Source organism: Trachymyrmex cornetzi, unplaced genomic scaffold, assembly GCF_001594075.2.
Source record: "Trachymyrmex cornetzi isolate Tcor2-1 unplaced genomic scaffold, Tcor1.1 scaffold88, whole genome shotgun sequence".
NCBI lineage: Eukaryota > Metazoa > Arthropoda > Insecta > Hymenoptera > Formicidae > Trachymyrmex > Trachymyrmex cornetzi.
The window spans coordinates 233,394-249,645 of record NW_017300223.1 but is presented as its reverse complement, the minus strand read 5'-3'; the positions used below and the strand labels follow the sequence as shown (position 1 = coordinate 249,645).

At 37.3% G+C, this 16,252-nt stretch overlaps 1 protein-coding gene across 3 annotated transcripts in view; it reads right to left on the bottom strand.

Moving 5' to 3' along the window:
* The window catches only part of LOC108769262 (membralin), an 85,589-nt gene that overhangs the window by 27,723 nt on the left and 41,614 nt on the right, over positions 1-16,252 (bottom strand). For all 3 annotated transcript variants that reach the window (XM_018520142.1, XM_018520141.1, XM_018520143.1), the window contains exons 11-12: positions 4,897-4,996; positions 716-1,082 (exon numbers count right to left, since the gene is read on the bottom strand). In XM_018520142.1, the coding sequence (XP_018375644.1) occupies positions 716-1,082; positions 4,897-4,996 (467 nt within the window). The remainder of the gene's footprint in view (positions 1-715; positions 1,083-4,896; positions 4,997-16,252) is intronic.

The following is a 16,252-nucleotide window of genomic DNA, read 5'->3' as shown; positions in this document are numbered from 1 at the left end:
ACAAATAAAATAGTTATTTTAATCATAAAATACGTAATTTGTTTTTGTACCATATTCTATATGAAAAATGAAAAAACATATATCTATACGAAATATAATATATTTGCAAGTATATTCTCTGAAAATGTGTCCTCTAAAGATATTAAAATTAATTGTCACCTAACCTCGTCTCGTTTTGGTCAATCTACATCCATCACATAGCAATTTTTAATAAAAGAGATTGTATTCACAAACTTAATCAGAATAATGATTACTTAATTGTAGCAAAGATCTTCTAAGATATGTCATTTTCTATGAATACAGGGATATTACGGATATTAGGGATTAATAATGCCAAAGACTTGTTAGACAACAAAATAGGTGATTATAAAAATTTACTCACCAACTTCGTTTTTTCAAAAATTGCTATAAATAATATATACAATGCTTGTGGTGTAAACCATTTTACACAACAAATTAATATTATATCAGTCTATCTACAGTCAAAAAAAGAGATTTTTCTGCCGTGTCTTGTTTGAGTTATAAGCATTTTGACAATCAACCCCGTACGACAACCAGCCCTGGTCTCCGGTCACATGTCCGGTCACTGGGACGTACGTTTACCTTAATTAAATTTAAATCAAATTTTTTTATCACATTTTTTAGTATCATTTCTTAGCCGGTGGTTCAACGAAAAATAACGTCAACAGATAAAAATATTAAAATCATGACGTACCTCGAACAGAATTATCTCGACGATCAGCCGCCGTTGCCACGGATGTTTGTTGCGTAGTATCCGCATTCGTATGTTGTGCTTCTGCATTGCTAGGTTCTAAATCGAGCTGAGAAAGCTCGGTAATATAGTTTTGCTGCGTCTGTTCCGTCGTAGGTGTCGACGGATTCGGACTCGACGAAGGTGAAGGTGCCGCTGACGGTGACGATGACGACGACGGCGATCCTGGCCCCGGGGTAGTCGGGGCCGTGCTGGGCGTCGCTGGCTGTGCCTGAGGCTGAATATGATTACGAAATAGCAATTGCTGAAGCTGCGCCTGTTGCAGTATCACTGGTAGCTCATAGTGATGAAAGAAATATAACATTGAGTGCTGAAACAATAAATAAAAAAACACAATATTTGTGTAATACGCATAGAGTTTTGTCCCTTTGTATGTCGCCACAAGAATTCGCCATTCCTCGCGAGTCTATGTCGGGCATTGTTGGAGAAACAAAAAGCAAGAATTCATCTCGCGGCACACGTGGATCTATCACACTCGTGGTGTTCGTTCTCGGTGTATGTGAGTCGCTCGCGCCTAGCAAATTTATATGGAAATTCGCCAAATTCGTTCTATATCAGCGCTCTCTTTCTCCGCAATCGCTTCGAACCTTGTCTCTACCGATCCGTATTGATCGTAACGATCGCAATAACGCAGCTTCTCTTCACGCATGCCACGGAATCAAATTCTCTATTCCTAAAAATAGCCTATTGCTTCATTAGATAGTTTAAGAACGTCTCTTGATTAAACGGAGCGACGAACCTCGTGCAATTGGAATTGAGATGTAACAAAGTGTGCCAATGAGAAGTGTATTTATTTCGATGCTTTCTCTTTTCAAATATTTTCAGAAAAATCTAACATGAACAAATAATACATAGACGTATGTAGGAGGGCGAAGGTGACGAGCGGATGAGCGAGAAGAAAAATCCTGGATATGGAAAATAGATATCTCGGGGTCTGGGCACCTGTCAACGACGCGGAGGAAATGGTATTCTCGGTGATTCGTCGGCAAGAGCGGAACGATTCCGCACTGTTTGAGAAAAAGAAGACTGATAGAAAGATTGGGAGTGAAGAGCGGGAGTGGCTCTCAAGGTGGATAGGAAAGAATGACGGAGAGTGGAGTGTAGGAGCGATTGCGGGAACGAGAGCGGGATCCGAGTATATCAAGTTTTCGTTTGGCGGATAATCAACGCCAATGACATCGATATCGAATCGACGTATAATCACGCCGCGGGGTTAATCGGCTGAACTCTGACCTACAGCAACAGCCGACGAGAGCTTTGCCATCCGGGAATCAAAACGATTCTCGGCCGACGTGCCCCCGGGCTTTTCGAATTTTACCGTTGCGCGGTATTCGTCAACTCGTTCCCAGGAAATAATTGTCGCTCGTTAAGCCGTCGATCATGTTAACGAACCCGTAATCCGCCTGTCGAGCAAAGACTGTCATCATCGACGTAATGGCTTAAGTCGCACTCTACTTGTAAAGCATATTCGATTACGTTCTCAAATGTGCCGTATATATTATTTATGTGTTTATCTATGTGCTTATAAGAAGAGAAATTGCTATGTCACATATAGTACATACATACATATACATTCGATAACCTTTTATCATAAAACAAAGAAAACTGAATTAAATTACACTATGTTATAATGATCATATAATATGTAATAACAGGCAATGCTTATTGTGACAACGACATTGAACGCTAATCTTAAATTTTAAGAGATATAGCCTGAAATATTCGAAATACATTTTATATGGATTATGTTTGGAAATAACTATTAATTTATTTTATAGCAATAATAAGAATTGCAATTTTTCATACAACACACTTCACATTTAGAATGTATATTAATTTCATCGAAATTATTGCACCTCGATAAGAGTCTTCGTTAAAATAGACTATAATAATTCTAAAAATGATCGTGTAATAAATGTGTTCAACAATTGAATGGCGAATACGACATAATAATGTAATCTTTTCCCCCAGCGCGTAATGATGCAGCATCGTGATGCATTTACACCTTTTATCGAGTGAATTAACCACTCCATTAAACTTTAATGGTATTCAGTTTTTACGCATGAAATGTACACAGTACATATCGAATGTAGTTATTAACGTAGCGGCTATCTATCGTAACGCCGTTATAATAATACCTGTTAATACGGCCATCGCGATCATCTAATTATAAGTTATTGCGTTATCAAAGTACGCTCTCCAATCAGATTACCCACCGTATTATTGGCATAGCAGGCAAATTTGTTTCTAAAATTCCAGCGGCTTATAGCAAATGTTCTATTACGATCGATCGTTTGTTGTAACTTCACTTAAATGTAGAGAGAAACGTACAATTATAACCAATAACTACGTCAAATTACGTAAAATACAAAAAGCAAAAGATCTGCAGTATATAAATTTTACCGCGAATGTGATACAATGTACTGATAACAAACGAAAGCATTAATAATTCATTTTACGCTCGCGCATAGAAAACAATAGAGTATAGTATGATTACTAAGATAATCCGAAAATTGCAAATCAGCAAAAATTTAAGGACAAGAGCGTATATATATAATATTTCCTAATGGAATACAGCCAATGGAAAATGACAATATCTCACTAACGATTACTTAAAACGGATTACGTTCTTAATGGAAGAAACGGGACACGCCCTTCTCGATATATAGAGAACAAGATTCCCGTGTTAAAGTATCCTTATGCGTATTTGTATATGGGAACCAAGAAGCCGCATTAAATTATTTCTATCGATCGAGCTGTCAAGAGCATTGTCCCGGTTGCGTTTACGTAACTTAAGTTTGAGCGATAGCGGCTTTAGGCTATCCAGCCAAGCGACCACGGCCATGGCACGGCTCGTTCTTCGTCCTGCTACGGTTGCTGTCAATCGCAGGACTCCCAACGGTAGCCGACAAGATCGCATGCAAAATATTACGCTCCCATTTTCCCTCATCTATTTCGACGCGATTCTTAGAGGCGGAAGTGCAAACTCGCGTCACAAACCTGACTCTCACGTTCTATTCTTTATACGGGTTCGGCTTCGGCTTCGGCATATAATTACAATAATCGATAACCAAAATATTCCATATACACACACGATTACTGTATATATAACTACGTTATTTACAATAAATGCTGTGATTTAATCGTATTAAATTAATGTTATTCAGTCTTGGAGAATTAAATATAAAGATTTTTAAATAAACAGCATATTTTTTCAATTATTTCAACATTTCTTTCATGAACTTTCAGCATATATTTTTTGATACGGTAAAATTTTATATTTTTAATATTAATTAACACTATATAGAAACAATGAAAAAGATTAATGTTGCAGGCGTACGTTTATTTTACCTTATGGAAACCACATGGACAATAATCTATATCTACGGCATTCTCTCTTTAATATTTCAATTCAAATGTGATTTATACTGGAAAGTACAGCAATATAAAATTTTTCACTTTTTTTATGTTGATAGATTTTCATTTATTCTTACTTCCCAGTACTTGGTACAATTGTTTTGAATAAATTATTCAGAGATAAATAGAGCCTTAAATTTATTAGTGATCGTTTATCGATCTAAAAATCAAATATCATTTAATTAATAATATTCTACGTTTTACATGTGAAATGCCTATATATATATATATCCCGAAAGGATTGCCAAAAGTATATATCTATGATATAATTTTTAGACAGCTCGATTGTTGAAAAATTTTTTTCCTTGCTACTCCTTGCTAGGCCAACTGTATCGGCTAAAATCCTCACAAGTAGGTCACGGAATATTCGTGATCAATGTCCGTTTCAATGCAAAAGAGCAATTTTTCTTGAGAAAACTTTTCTATTCCCGTAGAAGTTTTTTTATCGCGAAGACGATTATTTCACAATCCGACGGCGCGCCACTTTAATCCCAAAATACACCGCATAAATACTTGTGCCTTACCAAGTACTTATATTCGCATACTTTCATCAAACAATTTATTTCTGACCGCGTTCTTCGTTGATCATACTTTACGCGATCGTATCAAGACACATCTTTCAAAGTTAAGTAAAGATTTAAAATCAATGCAGCTTCTATCCATTTTTCATTCTCGAACGCGTAATGAAATGAACAAAATATACTCACCTGTATAAAGAGCCAAGATGTGACCAGCGCCAAACTGCTGTACTGTCCGTTAAATCGATAATGATATGCGTAGAAAGAGAAGTGATACAAGTAGAAAAATCTGAAACAAAAACCACACGTATGGTTTAGACACACACGTCAAAAAATATCAGAAGTGAGGAAAGTGCCCGTCATGAAATTAGTAGATGATAAAATATGAGCTTTCATAATATTGTTGAGACAAATGATAATCGTTGTTGTGAATTAATGCACATCACAACAATACAAATAAATAGCGAATTAAAGGGCCGCAATACATAAAATTACGGAATGCAGCGAGATTTATCCGTCGATGTGTACGCGATAATCTCTAAAATCCGTAACAACATCAAGCCACTTAACAGGTTACATAACGTAACGATATACATGGCACGTTCCCAGTGTTCCCACCCCGTGGCAACAATATGGACGAACTATCGATCAGATCGTATCGAGTTTCAGCCTATTGAAATATCGAGGGTGACGCGTTGCGCGGCTAGCGGCTATGCGCTGTTATTACGTCCGAAAAAAATATCGTAGGTAACGCAATATACGTTATCAAACTATAGTGACACGCACAATTCTCATAAAAAGTAAAGTAAAAAGTATTGAATACGGTAAATAATTTTTTCACCGGTATGTGAGAGCAGAAGAGCACAATTTTGATAAAATGGGGCTGATATTTGTGAACTTTGTACAGGATTTATAATTAATGATTAAACAATATAATTAAATGTGTTTAAATTCGCCAACTTGTCTCCTCTCTCCCCCCCCCCTCTCCCTCCATCCCCCTTCCCCTCTCTCTCTCAATCTCAATCTCAATTCTCTTTACGACTTTTATAAAAATCATAAAACCGCTCTCTCATCACGTCGAAAATTAATTCATCTTGTTTCTATGATAAATGAAACGCCAAAATATTGATCTCTTAATCTTCCTTCCCATTACGCTATTCTCTAAGTCGTTTTTCAATTATGAAGCGAAAAAAAAAAACGTTTTCTTCGTAATCATCATTTCATATTATTCGTCAAATTCACCTGATTATTAAATCTAATTATGATCATTTATTTCAAATTATTTCAAAAATTAAAAATGATAGAATTAAATTAAAAAATTCCCAGTTTTTATTATGATTAAAATTATATGATTATAATTATACAAGAATAAAATAATTTTTTCTATATTTTAGATAATTATAAAAAGAAGCACGAGCATTTATTTTTCATTGCAGTTCTTCTCTGATGAACGATGTTTGGGTGATGAAGGGAGGGGTTGTAATCAAGTGATTTTTACGAGGAGCTGTTACGGGGTCGCCAATATTTACGGATCAGGGCGGGGTTGAGGCAACGCCACCCTTAACCGAAGAAAGAAAAGCGATCAGCAGGGGTGTGGTGATAGAAAAAGAAGACCGGGTTTGTAGGTATATTCCTTCGACGAGTACGGTGACTAATTTCCTAGAGTATATGACGGACTTTTAGCGTCTCAATCAACACATATATTGGATATCGTTATACCATAAATTATTATTATTATATATCTCTATTGAATAATGTATTTTATATAAACATGTAATAATAAATTATATTAACAACAAAACTAAAGAGCATGCACCACACACCAGGTTTTATCGGTGAATATTATTGTCGATAGAATAACTGTCATCAATATAAAATTTATTAATTCTAAAAAAATAAATTATATTAAATTAAATTTATAATAAGTTCCTAACATATATAAAAGTTCCTAATGGCGTCATAAGAAAAATAAGAAAAAGTAAACAAATAATAGCAATAGTAAAAGAAGATGTACAAAACAATAATTAAGAAGGTAATTGGTTATTAAATTGGCATCAATATATGCAGCATGCTATAACATGAAATCCAAAAAAAGAGCTAGAATGCACACATTCATAAAGATCAATCACAATACACTATGCACTGAGAAATTTTTAATTTCTATTCCAAAGTTACACGATAAAATAATTGGTTTTTAAACAATACGTATCAGATGCATTTGCGAATCCGAAATCTTATGATGCGTAAATTTATGTACGAGGGGCGTTGGTTTGTAAACGTTTTGCATTACGTTTTATGGCTGCCAGTCGTAAAGCGCAGTTTAGGCGGCCGATGCATCCCATTTTTGTTTGCGACGACACAATCCAATAAACCTAATTATGTTTTGTTACAATCAGAAATGATCGACAAAATATCGCTTTCTAATTTAACATAAACTATTGTTAAAAACATCTAAGTAAAATATTCGTTACATCCTATGTAATGTATAGATAGAAATTATACCTATATTTTTACATTAATACAGTGAAATATTCTGTCAGGCAGTTTTCATCTATTCTCAATAATAACAATCTAATTTATTAAAAACCTATGTAATTTTCAGACACGATATATACATAAAAACTTATCCGAAATATAATCGTAAATCATCTGATAAATGTGGCGTGCTTGCATAAGAGAGAAAGATGATTTTAATATCCAAAATGTCTAAAAGAATCCCGATGAAATAAAAGGTAGAACGAACGAAGGTTGGCAGAGGGATGAGAAAGAATGCGCCACCGAAATCCCACGTTACGTATTCTGGGGACATAAGCTCTAAAGTGTCCCACGCTCAGAGAACCGCAACCATCCGACGACGATTCATACGTCTTTACTGGAAAAAGGGGTGGGCAAAGAAGGAGCTGGAGACTCTCCAAACGCATTCTGAATTCATTGAATAGTGCTACCCTACCGAAGAATGGCAGGGTTACTTTCGGACTTCAAACGTACTCCGAACAAGTCCCAAGTCGTCTAGTGCAGCCGACAAACTTTTCGTACTACGTAATGCCCATACATACACACATACACACAAATCATAGTTTTATTAATGTCAAAAATATTACTAGAACGCGATAATAACTATCTTTTTATTGCAATATGATTAATCGAGTTAAAACTTATTCTACAATTGCGTAATCGTAGTTGTAAGCGGTTGTAGTTGTAAATATTCACCAATCACAGCCGAATACGAGAAGAATATTCTACTGTAATTGATCACACAATTCTGGACTATGCTTACGCAATTATAGAGGCTTAAGGATCACAAAAATCGCTTTATCGATTAATTGTATTATTTGCTGTAATTATGTATTAACGCTTTCCACACTATATTTTGCTAAAAATTAGAATTCTCACTGCTGAATATTTTTAAGAAATATCTATCGCGCACATGTAAAAATGTATACATTTACGAAAGGTGAACATCTTGATAATAAATTTTTTTCAAATGTTCAATACATTCAAAAAATATTTTGCATCTATTTCTTTGTCAAAAAAAGATCTAACACAACAGATGTTGGAACGTAGAGGAAGAAACACTTATCCCCGAAAATTCATGTCATCACTCGGAATGCTTATGAATTTATGAGATATAATCTTTTACGTCGCAGATCGTACAAAAGAATATTCACCAGGGCATACTTTGTCTTAGCCTCGCCTTTGGTCTGATGCAATTCGTAACAATCAGTTTCGGCATACATATGACAGATTTACAATACGAAGGATACAAAAGACAATACCAAAAGAATCATGAAAAATAAATCCGATAAATATATTACGTTCCAAGAAATAGCATTCTTATTGAAAAAAGAATTAATAAGCTGTACAACACTAATTATATAACAAGATAAAGATTAAGATAAAGTACTCCAATCATAATTATAATAATACTGATAAACAAATAAGACCAACATATTAAATCATTCTTATCTAAATTCTAATAAAAACTCCATTCGTAATAACATAAAAAAATTCAAGTAATAACATAATTGCAAGTCAATTTAACTCGTGATATTACTGCGGTAGTTAATTAGAGTTAGCGTTTCAAGACCGAAAAATCATTTCGGCGCGCGTTTCTGAGAACTACATACGTAATATATAAATTCACATAAGAATCATACAAGCATTAAGATCCAGCTAGACCGTTTAAGGCTTTGATTTCTATAGTTTATGTTATAAAAAAAATTCTTTTAACACACATTTTAAAACTGTTTTCGCCCTGTACGAAGTTATCAGATTAATATTATCGTTTTTAACACACACATTGTTTTAATAAAAAATAATTAATTATATGTGATTAACACATACATGGCGCATCCGGATGTAACAGTATAATTGTACGCTTGTCTAAGAAATTGTTTGTTTTCTTCCGAAAAATAGTATCTTTCGAAAATCGCTTACTTTCACACAGTGAATGAACGAGGAAGAGCGAAACGAAAGGAAAAAAAAAAGAGTAAAAAGATCCCGCGGCGATGTTCCAGCGAACAGAAGAGGGTCGCGCTTTAACGGCGGTGGCACAGGGCGGAAACAGGAAGACGGAGAGGGTGTAGCAGTCTCCATAACTGTACGGTCCACTCGGCTAACGTAAGTATATTGTCAATCAATCCATGGTATAAAAGCAATCTGAGCTTCGGACGACGGGGTGGCGGGTTCCCGCGGGGCGTAGAACCGAAGGACTAAGGTGAAGCGATGGGAAGAGAGGTGAGTACAAACAATCCCCCACGCGTTTCGAAGAAAAGGAGAGAAGATGAGAAGGGGGTGAAAGAAAGAAGTAAAGAAGGAAAGAAGAAAGGAAGGAAGGAAGGAAGGAAGGAAGGAAGGAAGGAAGGAAGGAAGAGAAAGGAGGAAGTCCTTTCCTCTGGCTACTCCAAAGACCCTATCCAACAAGTAGGATGAAACGAAACTCGCAGCCCCAGTATCAGTCTCGGACACATACATACATGAGTGTATGTGTACAGGATGCCTCAGAAGTTATGCACCTTTTTAAACCATAAATAAATACATTAGATATTGTACTATCACATGAGCAAACATTCGCAATAAATGTTAACAATTATAGAGCTAACAATTTCAAGCAATCTTTTGCCAAGAAAAATTATGATAAATTAAAAAAGCCGAAAGAATTAGAGAGTGAGTGATTCCTGAACAATCCTGTATTATGTATAGGTTTACGTGAGTGCAAGCGAGTCTGAATACATGTATACGTGTGCGGTCAACCCAGCGTGACCGGGTGGATATGGCCGATGGTAGGATATATCCGAAGAAGCTGGTAGAGGGTCCTAGCGTTCTCAAGGCGACGCGCGGTGTTCTGTTCACGGGAAAGTCCCGAGTGCTGAGAAAATATATCGGTCTGACCGCCAAGAGACGACTACGACGACGACGACGACGACGACGATGGCGACGACGACGATGACAACGTTACTGTCGTACAATCGGATTGATAGATCCTTCGAAGAATCTTCCTAAAAATAGCGGAATGCAAAATGATGATGTAAAAATACAAAAGAGATTCTTTTGGTAGCGTCTAGTTTCAATGGGAATGCATAAAAAATGCTAAAATCCTTATTAATTGTATTAAACAACCTGATTAAAACACACGGTAATTAGATTTCATATAGTAACTTTTGAAAATGAAGTAAAATCGGGCTCATTTCTATTTAAGAAAATCGCAAAGTGATACTGCCAGTCCTGTAAACGAATTTACAGTTTATCGATCCTCGAGTGTACACGGGGAAAACACCAGTAAATGAACATAGCCTTTATCTTGGTCAAGACAGCGGGGGTGGTCGTACACCGGTAAATAAGGTTACGCCCCCATTGTGGTCCGATGGGAGACCGCCACGTCGCATCGGTCCCGTTGTGTCCCGGGACAGCAGGACTAGCGGAAAATGAAATAATATCGATGTAAACACACGGGATCGTACGGACGAACGCCAAAGAGGCCGTACGTAAATAGGTAAGAGAGTTTACGGCTATAATACAGAAGAGGAGGAAGAAAAACGTTGAAGGATAAGGAAGACAGGGAAGAGAAGAGAGGGTGAAAAGGAAACGTCGTGGGACACAACCATGTGGCGAATATCCCCAAGAACCGCAGATTGTCGATAACAAATCTGGATAATGTATTTACAAGATTCCATGTTTGGTCCTCTCACGTCGAATCGACCAAAAGGAAATAACGGTCAAAGTAACGCGTTGGACAAGTTGAGTTTGCAAATACGAATATTTAGTTACGTGAGGATTATTTTATTTCACATTAAGTCCATTCTACAATTGTGTAAGCGTAGTTTGTAAGTGGTTGTAACTGTAAGAATTGACTAATCACAGTCGAATATTTTTCTCATATTTGACTGTCGATGGGTTAATTCTTACAACTACGCTTACGCGCAATTGTAGAATGGGTTTTACTCTCGACGAATTCGTGCGTAGATAGCTACTGTTCAGAATAAAAAATTGTTGTGCATCCCGGATTACTTGGATCAAAAATCATGGGAGACATTTCCACTCGACTCTCGGATGGCCGAGAACCCATCAAAATTCTAACGCGAAAGGGAGGTGTCTTAACGACACAGAGAACGCAGGCATACATTGTTTGCGGTTAGCATTGTCGCGGTATTCTCCCTCGCGCATCCACGCGGCATCGTACAACGTACGGTAATCCCGCACTTTGCGGAATAAGCAACGATTTTCGAGTCCTATTCTATATTATTGCGGCAACGAGGTTCTCACTTCTGTGTGTGCGTGTAAGCAGCATAACGCGGCGGGCTGCATTAAAGGACGGATAAACCTGCCAGGCGTACAATAACGCGCGCGTGTGGGCTTTGGAGATCCTCCTCTCAATGCCATTCTCGCTCTTCTTTTTCGTCCGCAGGTGGAATCGCATGATTAATGATCCTCAACGACGCCTTACTCGGCCGGCGCACTCGGAAGGGGATCATTTTATCACGCTCAACGGATTTCGTCGACCGGGAGTATGTATTTTCGCAATTCTCGCGTAGGAAGCATTCTCGGCTAGGAATTCAATCAGCAATTGTTAAAAGAGCGCGAATCTATTATACTCTACGACTAATGCATACAAATACTAGTAGAAAATTCGATTTCTTAACATAAGTTGATTCACAAAGACTCCTTAATAATCAAAAAGAAATTGAATGAGATAGGGCAATAGAAATCAGGCGGGGTAATTGTTGCGCGAAACAAACAATATGAATATAAGACAGAAAATTCGATATGTTTTTGGATTCATAATTTGAATTGTTATCAGAGTCATTTTTTAAATATTCAAGTTCCTTTAATTACGTGGAGATGGCTCACTAGAACAAATTAGTCTGTATGTATTGCAATTATAATATTAAATTTGTCTCTGAAGATGGCTCAAAAATGAGCCGAAACATATGCGCGTTATCTAATAAAGTTTTGTGTTATATTCATATTACACAATGTGTTTGATATTAATCCTTAGTATATATGATTGTGAATCATTCGTATCCAATTCTTTTCTTTGAAATATGGTAGAAGCATCAAGTAATTGTAGTTAATAATATTTACATACAATTCTTTTAAATATACACACAACGATGCAAATACTTTCTAAAAATGTTTAAGTGTATACGTAAGAATCACGTAATAATTTTAATATATTTGTAAAAATGATGAAAATTAATCCAGGACATACCTACGACTTATCGTATGCAGTAAAGAATCGGAAAATTATTGTAAAATATAGATGTATTAAGGATTAAGCCTCGATATTAGACAATTTTCACTTTTTCTGTTCATAATTGACGTGCATTCACTTGCATGTTTCGTGTAAATGTATCTTTTGTAATAAGATACCTGCATTATATCGAATTAGGTGTTAGAACAGGTCTCGCGTAATGTCTCGACGTACGGTCATCGGAGACGCGCGCGACCAGTTACATCCAAAACTTTCTCGAGATTATTTGCGATCGTTGACGGACCGTTTGCGTCCCCGCGGAGTGCGTTGATTACATGGATATGAACTCGTGAGGCCGGTAAAGCAAATTTCGAAAGGTCATCGGAAGGTCGTGCCGATCCTGATAACTGAGCTGAATATCGTTAATATTTCATCTTATCCTGGCGAGAAACTTGACGGAAATACGTCCGTACTAGCGATACCGATTTTCGTGTTTCCCGGCGCCACGTGGACACGTGGCTTGTAACAACTCGTAACCCGCGAGCTCTATCTGCCACGTGAGTACTTGGCGAAATCTACATTTGTACCGGGCTCGCTTTGTCAGTTCTCCTTTTGAGAAATTCTCTCTACGATTAAACTATTAACTAACGGAGTTAGATTAGAATACCTTTACCTGACTGCCCGCCTGAGGGGAATAACGAATACAGTTCCCTTTATGAGTTTCATTTCCTTTCATTTAATGCATAAAATATAAAGTTAGTTGATAGATGAGATTATAGAATTTGTCGCACCGATCTCTTCATGTACTTATCGTGTAATAAAAAATGCAGAATAAATTAGCGTAGACCAGATGATACAAACATTATAAACTCAGCATGTTTAAAGAACGCACTAAACTCGATGTATTATTTAATCTCTTTAAACGTTTCTACTTTTCAATTAACAAGAATGTACGGTTTTGTCGCCAATTATAATTATATCGAACGTATAATATTGTTGTACAATACCGAGCTGTTTTGCATAATTTTGCACAACTTTAAATCGGAAAGATCACTCGAATTACTGATGAAAAATGTACAACAGTCGCTTTCCATCCGTCCCGGGGAAATGAGTCGAATTAATGTCGAAGTTTGACTGTGAATTGATCTCGCGTTTCGTTCGCATCGACTACGTCGCGACCGAATAAAGAGGGAATTGCTTATTTTCCTTCTACAGTGGCGGCGGAACGATAAAATGAGTCTTTTAGGTACCGTAGTGGCCACTTTGCGGCGGTCGGCCACTATAGCTGAATTAGAGTTTAAGAGATCGCTGGCTATTGGCAGGCAGCAGCTCGTGTAAGCCACGAATGGTCTCATGTGTCCAACGAGCTCGCGCGTCTTTTTCTATCTATCAAGAATATTTTGATGTTTAAGTTAGTTTTAGTTGAGAAATTCGTTGAAAAAATATTTTCCAAAATAGAAACACCAAGAGAAAACTAAAAATACAAAAATTTATATTTTCTATTCTATCAGTCATCTACCATCTTCATGTCGTCAGTGCTTTTACAATGAAATGATATCAATCAAGTTTCAGTAATGTGTGTGTGTGTGTGTGTGTGTGTGTTAAAAGAATACCTAACAGTCCTTTAGGCCGTAATCACACTACAGGTTGCCGGTTACGGTTGTCGGTTTTATTTTCATCATTCACGTTACAGCTAACCTGCACTCGCTGCAACATGATTGGCTAAAATAGAACCGACAACCAGCAACCGTTGTGTGTTGTTACCGACAACCTGTAGTGTGATGACAGGCTTAGACATGGTGCGATATATTATTATATCCGCAGGTATAAGCGAGCTTGTATCCAGATTGAAATGAAAAGAGTCGATCGACGGGTGGCCGATGGAGTGACACGGGTGGTGCATTACCTCGTACCCTTGGAAGTTCTTTCTCCAAGGACTCCTATTGCGCACGAAATCGATATGCTGTTCCTCCAAAGAAAAAAGAAAAAAAAAGATCGTCTTTTACTTAAAACAGATACTGCAAAGCTCATATCAAATCTTATAAATCTTAATTTGAAAAACAATGAAGAATACATCAATAATAAATATTTTTCTTATCGATTATCACAATTGATGCAAATTACACAATAATAAATTGACAGTGAAATAAAGTACACGCATATATGGAATAAAACATGTGATGACAGTGAATGTTGTAAAAATACACGAGCAACACGCGCAAAAATGAAGCGCGATTTCCTTCACTAGTTACCACGGTGCGAGATATTTTCACGATAGATGAGTAGAGGGACAGAGAGTCGGCTATGGCTATGGCGACGGCGACGGCGACGATGGCGACGGCTACAGCTTTCGTCGCGACGCGATACCACTCCACTAATTAGGCATTAGCGCAACAAACAACCCCAAGGTACCGTGTACCCTGCCTGAGCTCGCCTCCGCCGCTGCCCCCGCTACCGACCCGCCGTGCTGTTTCCCTTAGCCACCACCTCTAGAAACCACCCCGATCTCCTGGACGGAATACTCAAGTTACAAATTAACTTGTAGAGATCATCCGTTTCCACCTCGGTTCCACGAACCCGCCCCCGTCCATGGAAATTCAAATGCCGAGGTAAAGGCAGAAAAAGGAAAGAAGCGAAACAAATGGAAAAATTCTCTTCCCACCATGACGATATTTGAACCGTCGAAATCCATAGATGTTCGGATTACAAATAAATGTTCTAGAGAACATGTGATTTAATACAGGCCCTTATATCTCACAGCTGAAATAAAATCGAAAGCTGCGCGACGATAATTTTTGATTTTGTAATATGCTCAAATGTGAAGAAAAAATTCAGTGCATTCGCCTTATAACAATATTACTACAATGTTACAAAACAAATTGTTAAAACAAAGCGACATGTTTGAAAGAAACATAACATTCCCCCTCCCCAACGTAGGAGTATTAACGTTGGCGGAAACTATGTATGTGTATATAATATATTGTATATCCACATATCTATGTACACACACACGTACACATAGGTAAATATATGTGTGTGTGCATATATATATATATATATATATATATATATATATTCGATCCGTAAACATTAAATCGGCTAAATGAGATACAGCGAATTTTCTCGCTTGGAATCTCACAACCATTCGCGCGCATTTCTTCCGCGTCCTTTATTTCCGCTTCTCGTTTTTCTTCGTTACACGAGCCAAAGGAAGTACTCGTTAACAAGTATCGAGGAAGACCAGCCTCTCCCCGCGAAATGACGAATCAGCGAGGCGTCTCGATTACGTAAGAAATCGGGAAAGTAACGAGGTCTCGGCGATACACTCCGATCCCATGGTAACGCCACCCGATAGGCATCCTCGTACGCTTCGTGGCTCGAGGCGTTTCGAATCGTTGCAAAGAGGAGAGGAAAAGCGGGATGAAGGTTGTGCCGTGTTGTGAGAGAGCGTCGCGGCAGCGGGCCGAATGTTACCAATTATGAGGAATCACGCCTGATCGATTTCAGGATGTGAAATCGCGCTGTGCGCTCTCGCTACATCTTGTTAAGGGGGTCTGGAATTGAACGACGCGAGAAACACGAAAGACAGAGAGCCAAGAGGTAAGACGAAGACGACCAGATTCGTTATTTTCTAATCCGATTAAGTTTGATTTCGCACATTCTACAAAGCAGCAATCTGTCACGGTTCGTTTCTTTAACAATATCTTATTCTTGTCTAATAAATTATTGAAAAAGTGAAAAAGAATATCCTTTCGGCTTAGATTGAATTTTCAAATCTCTGCATACGATATCTAGTTAAAGCTTCGCAATTTAATTACTTCTCTGTAATATAATAAAAGTTTAATTAAAAACAAT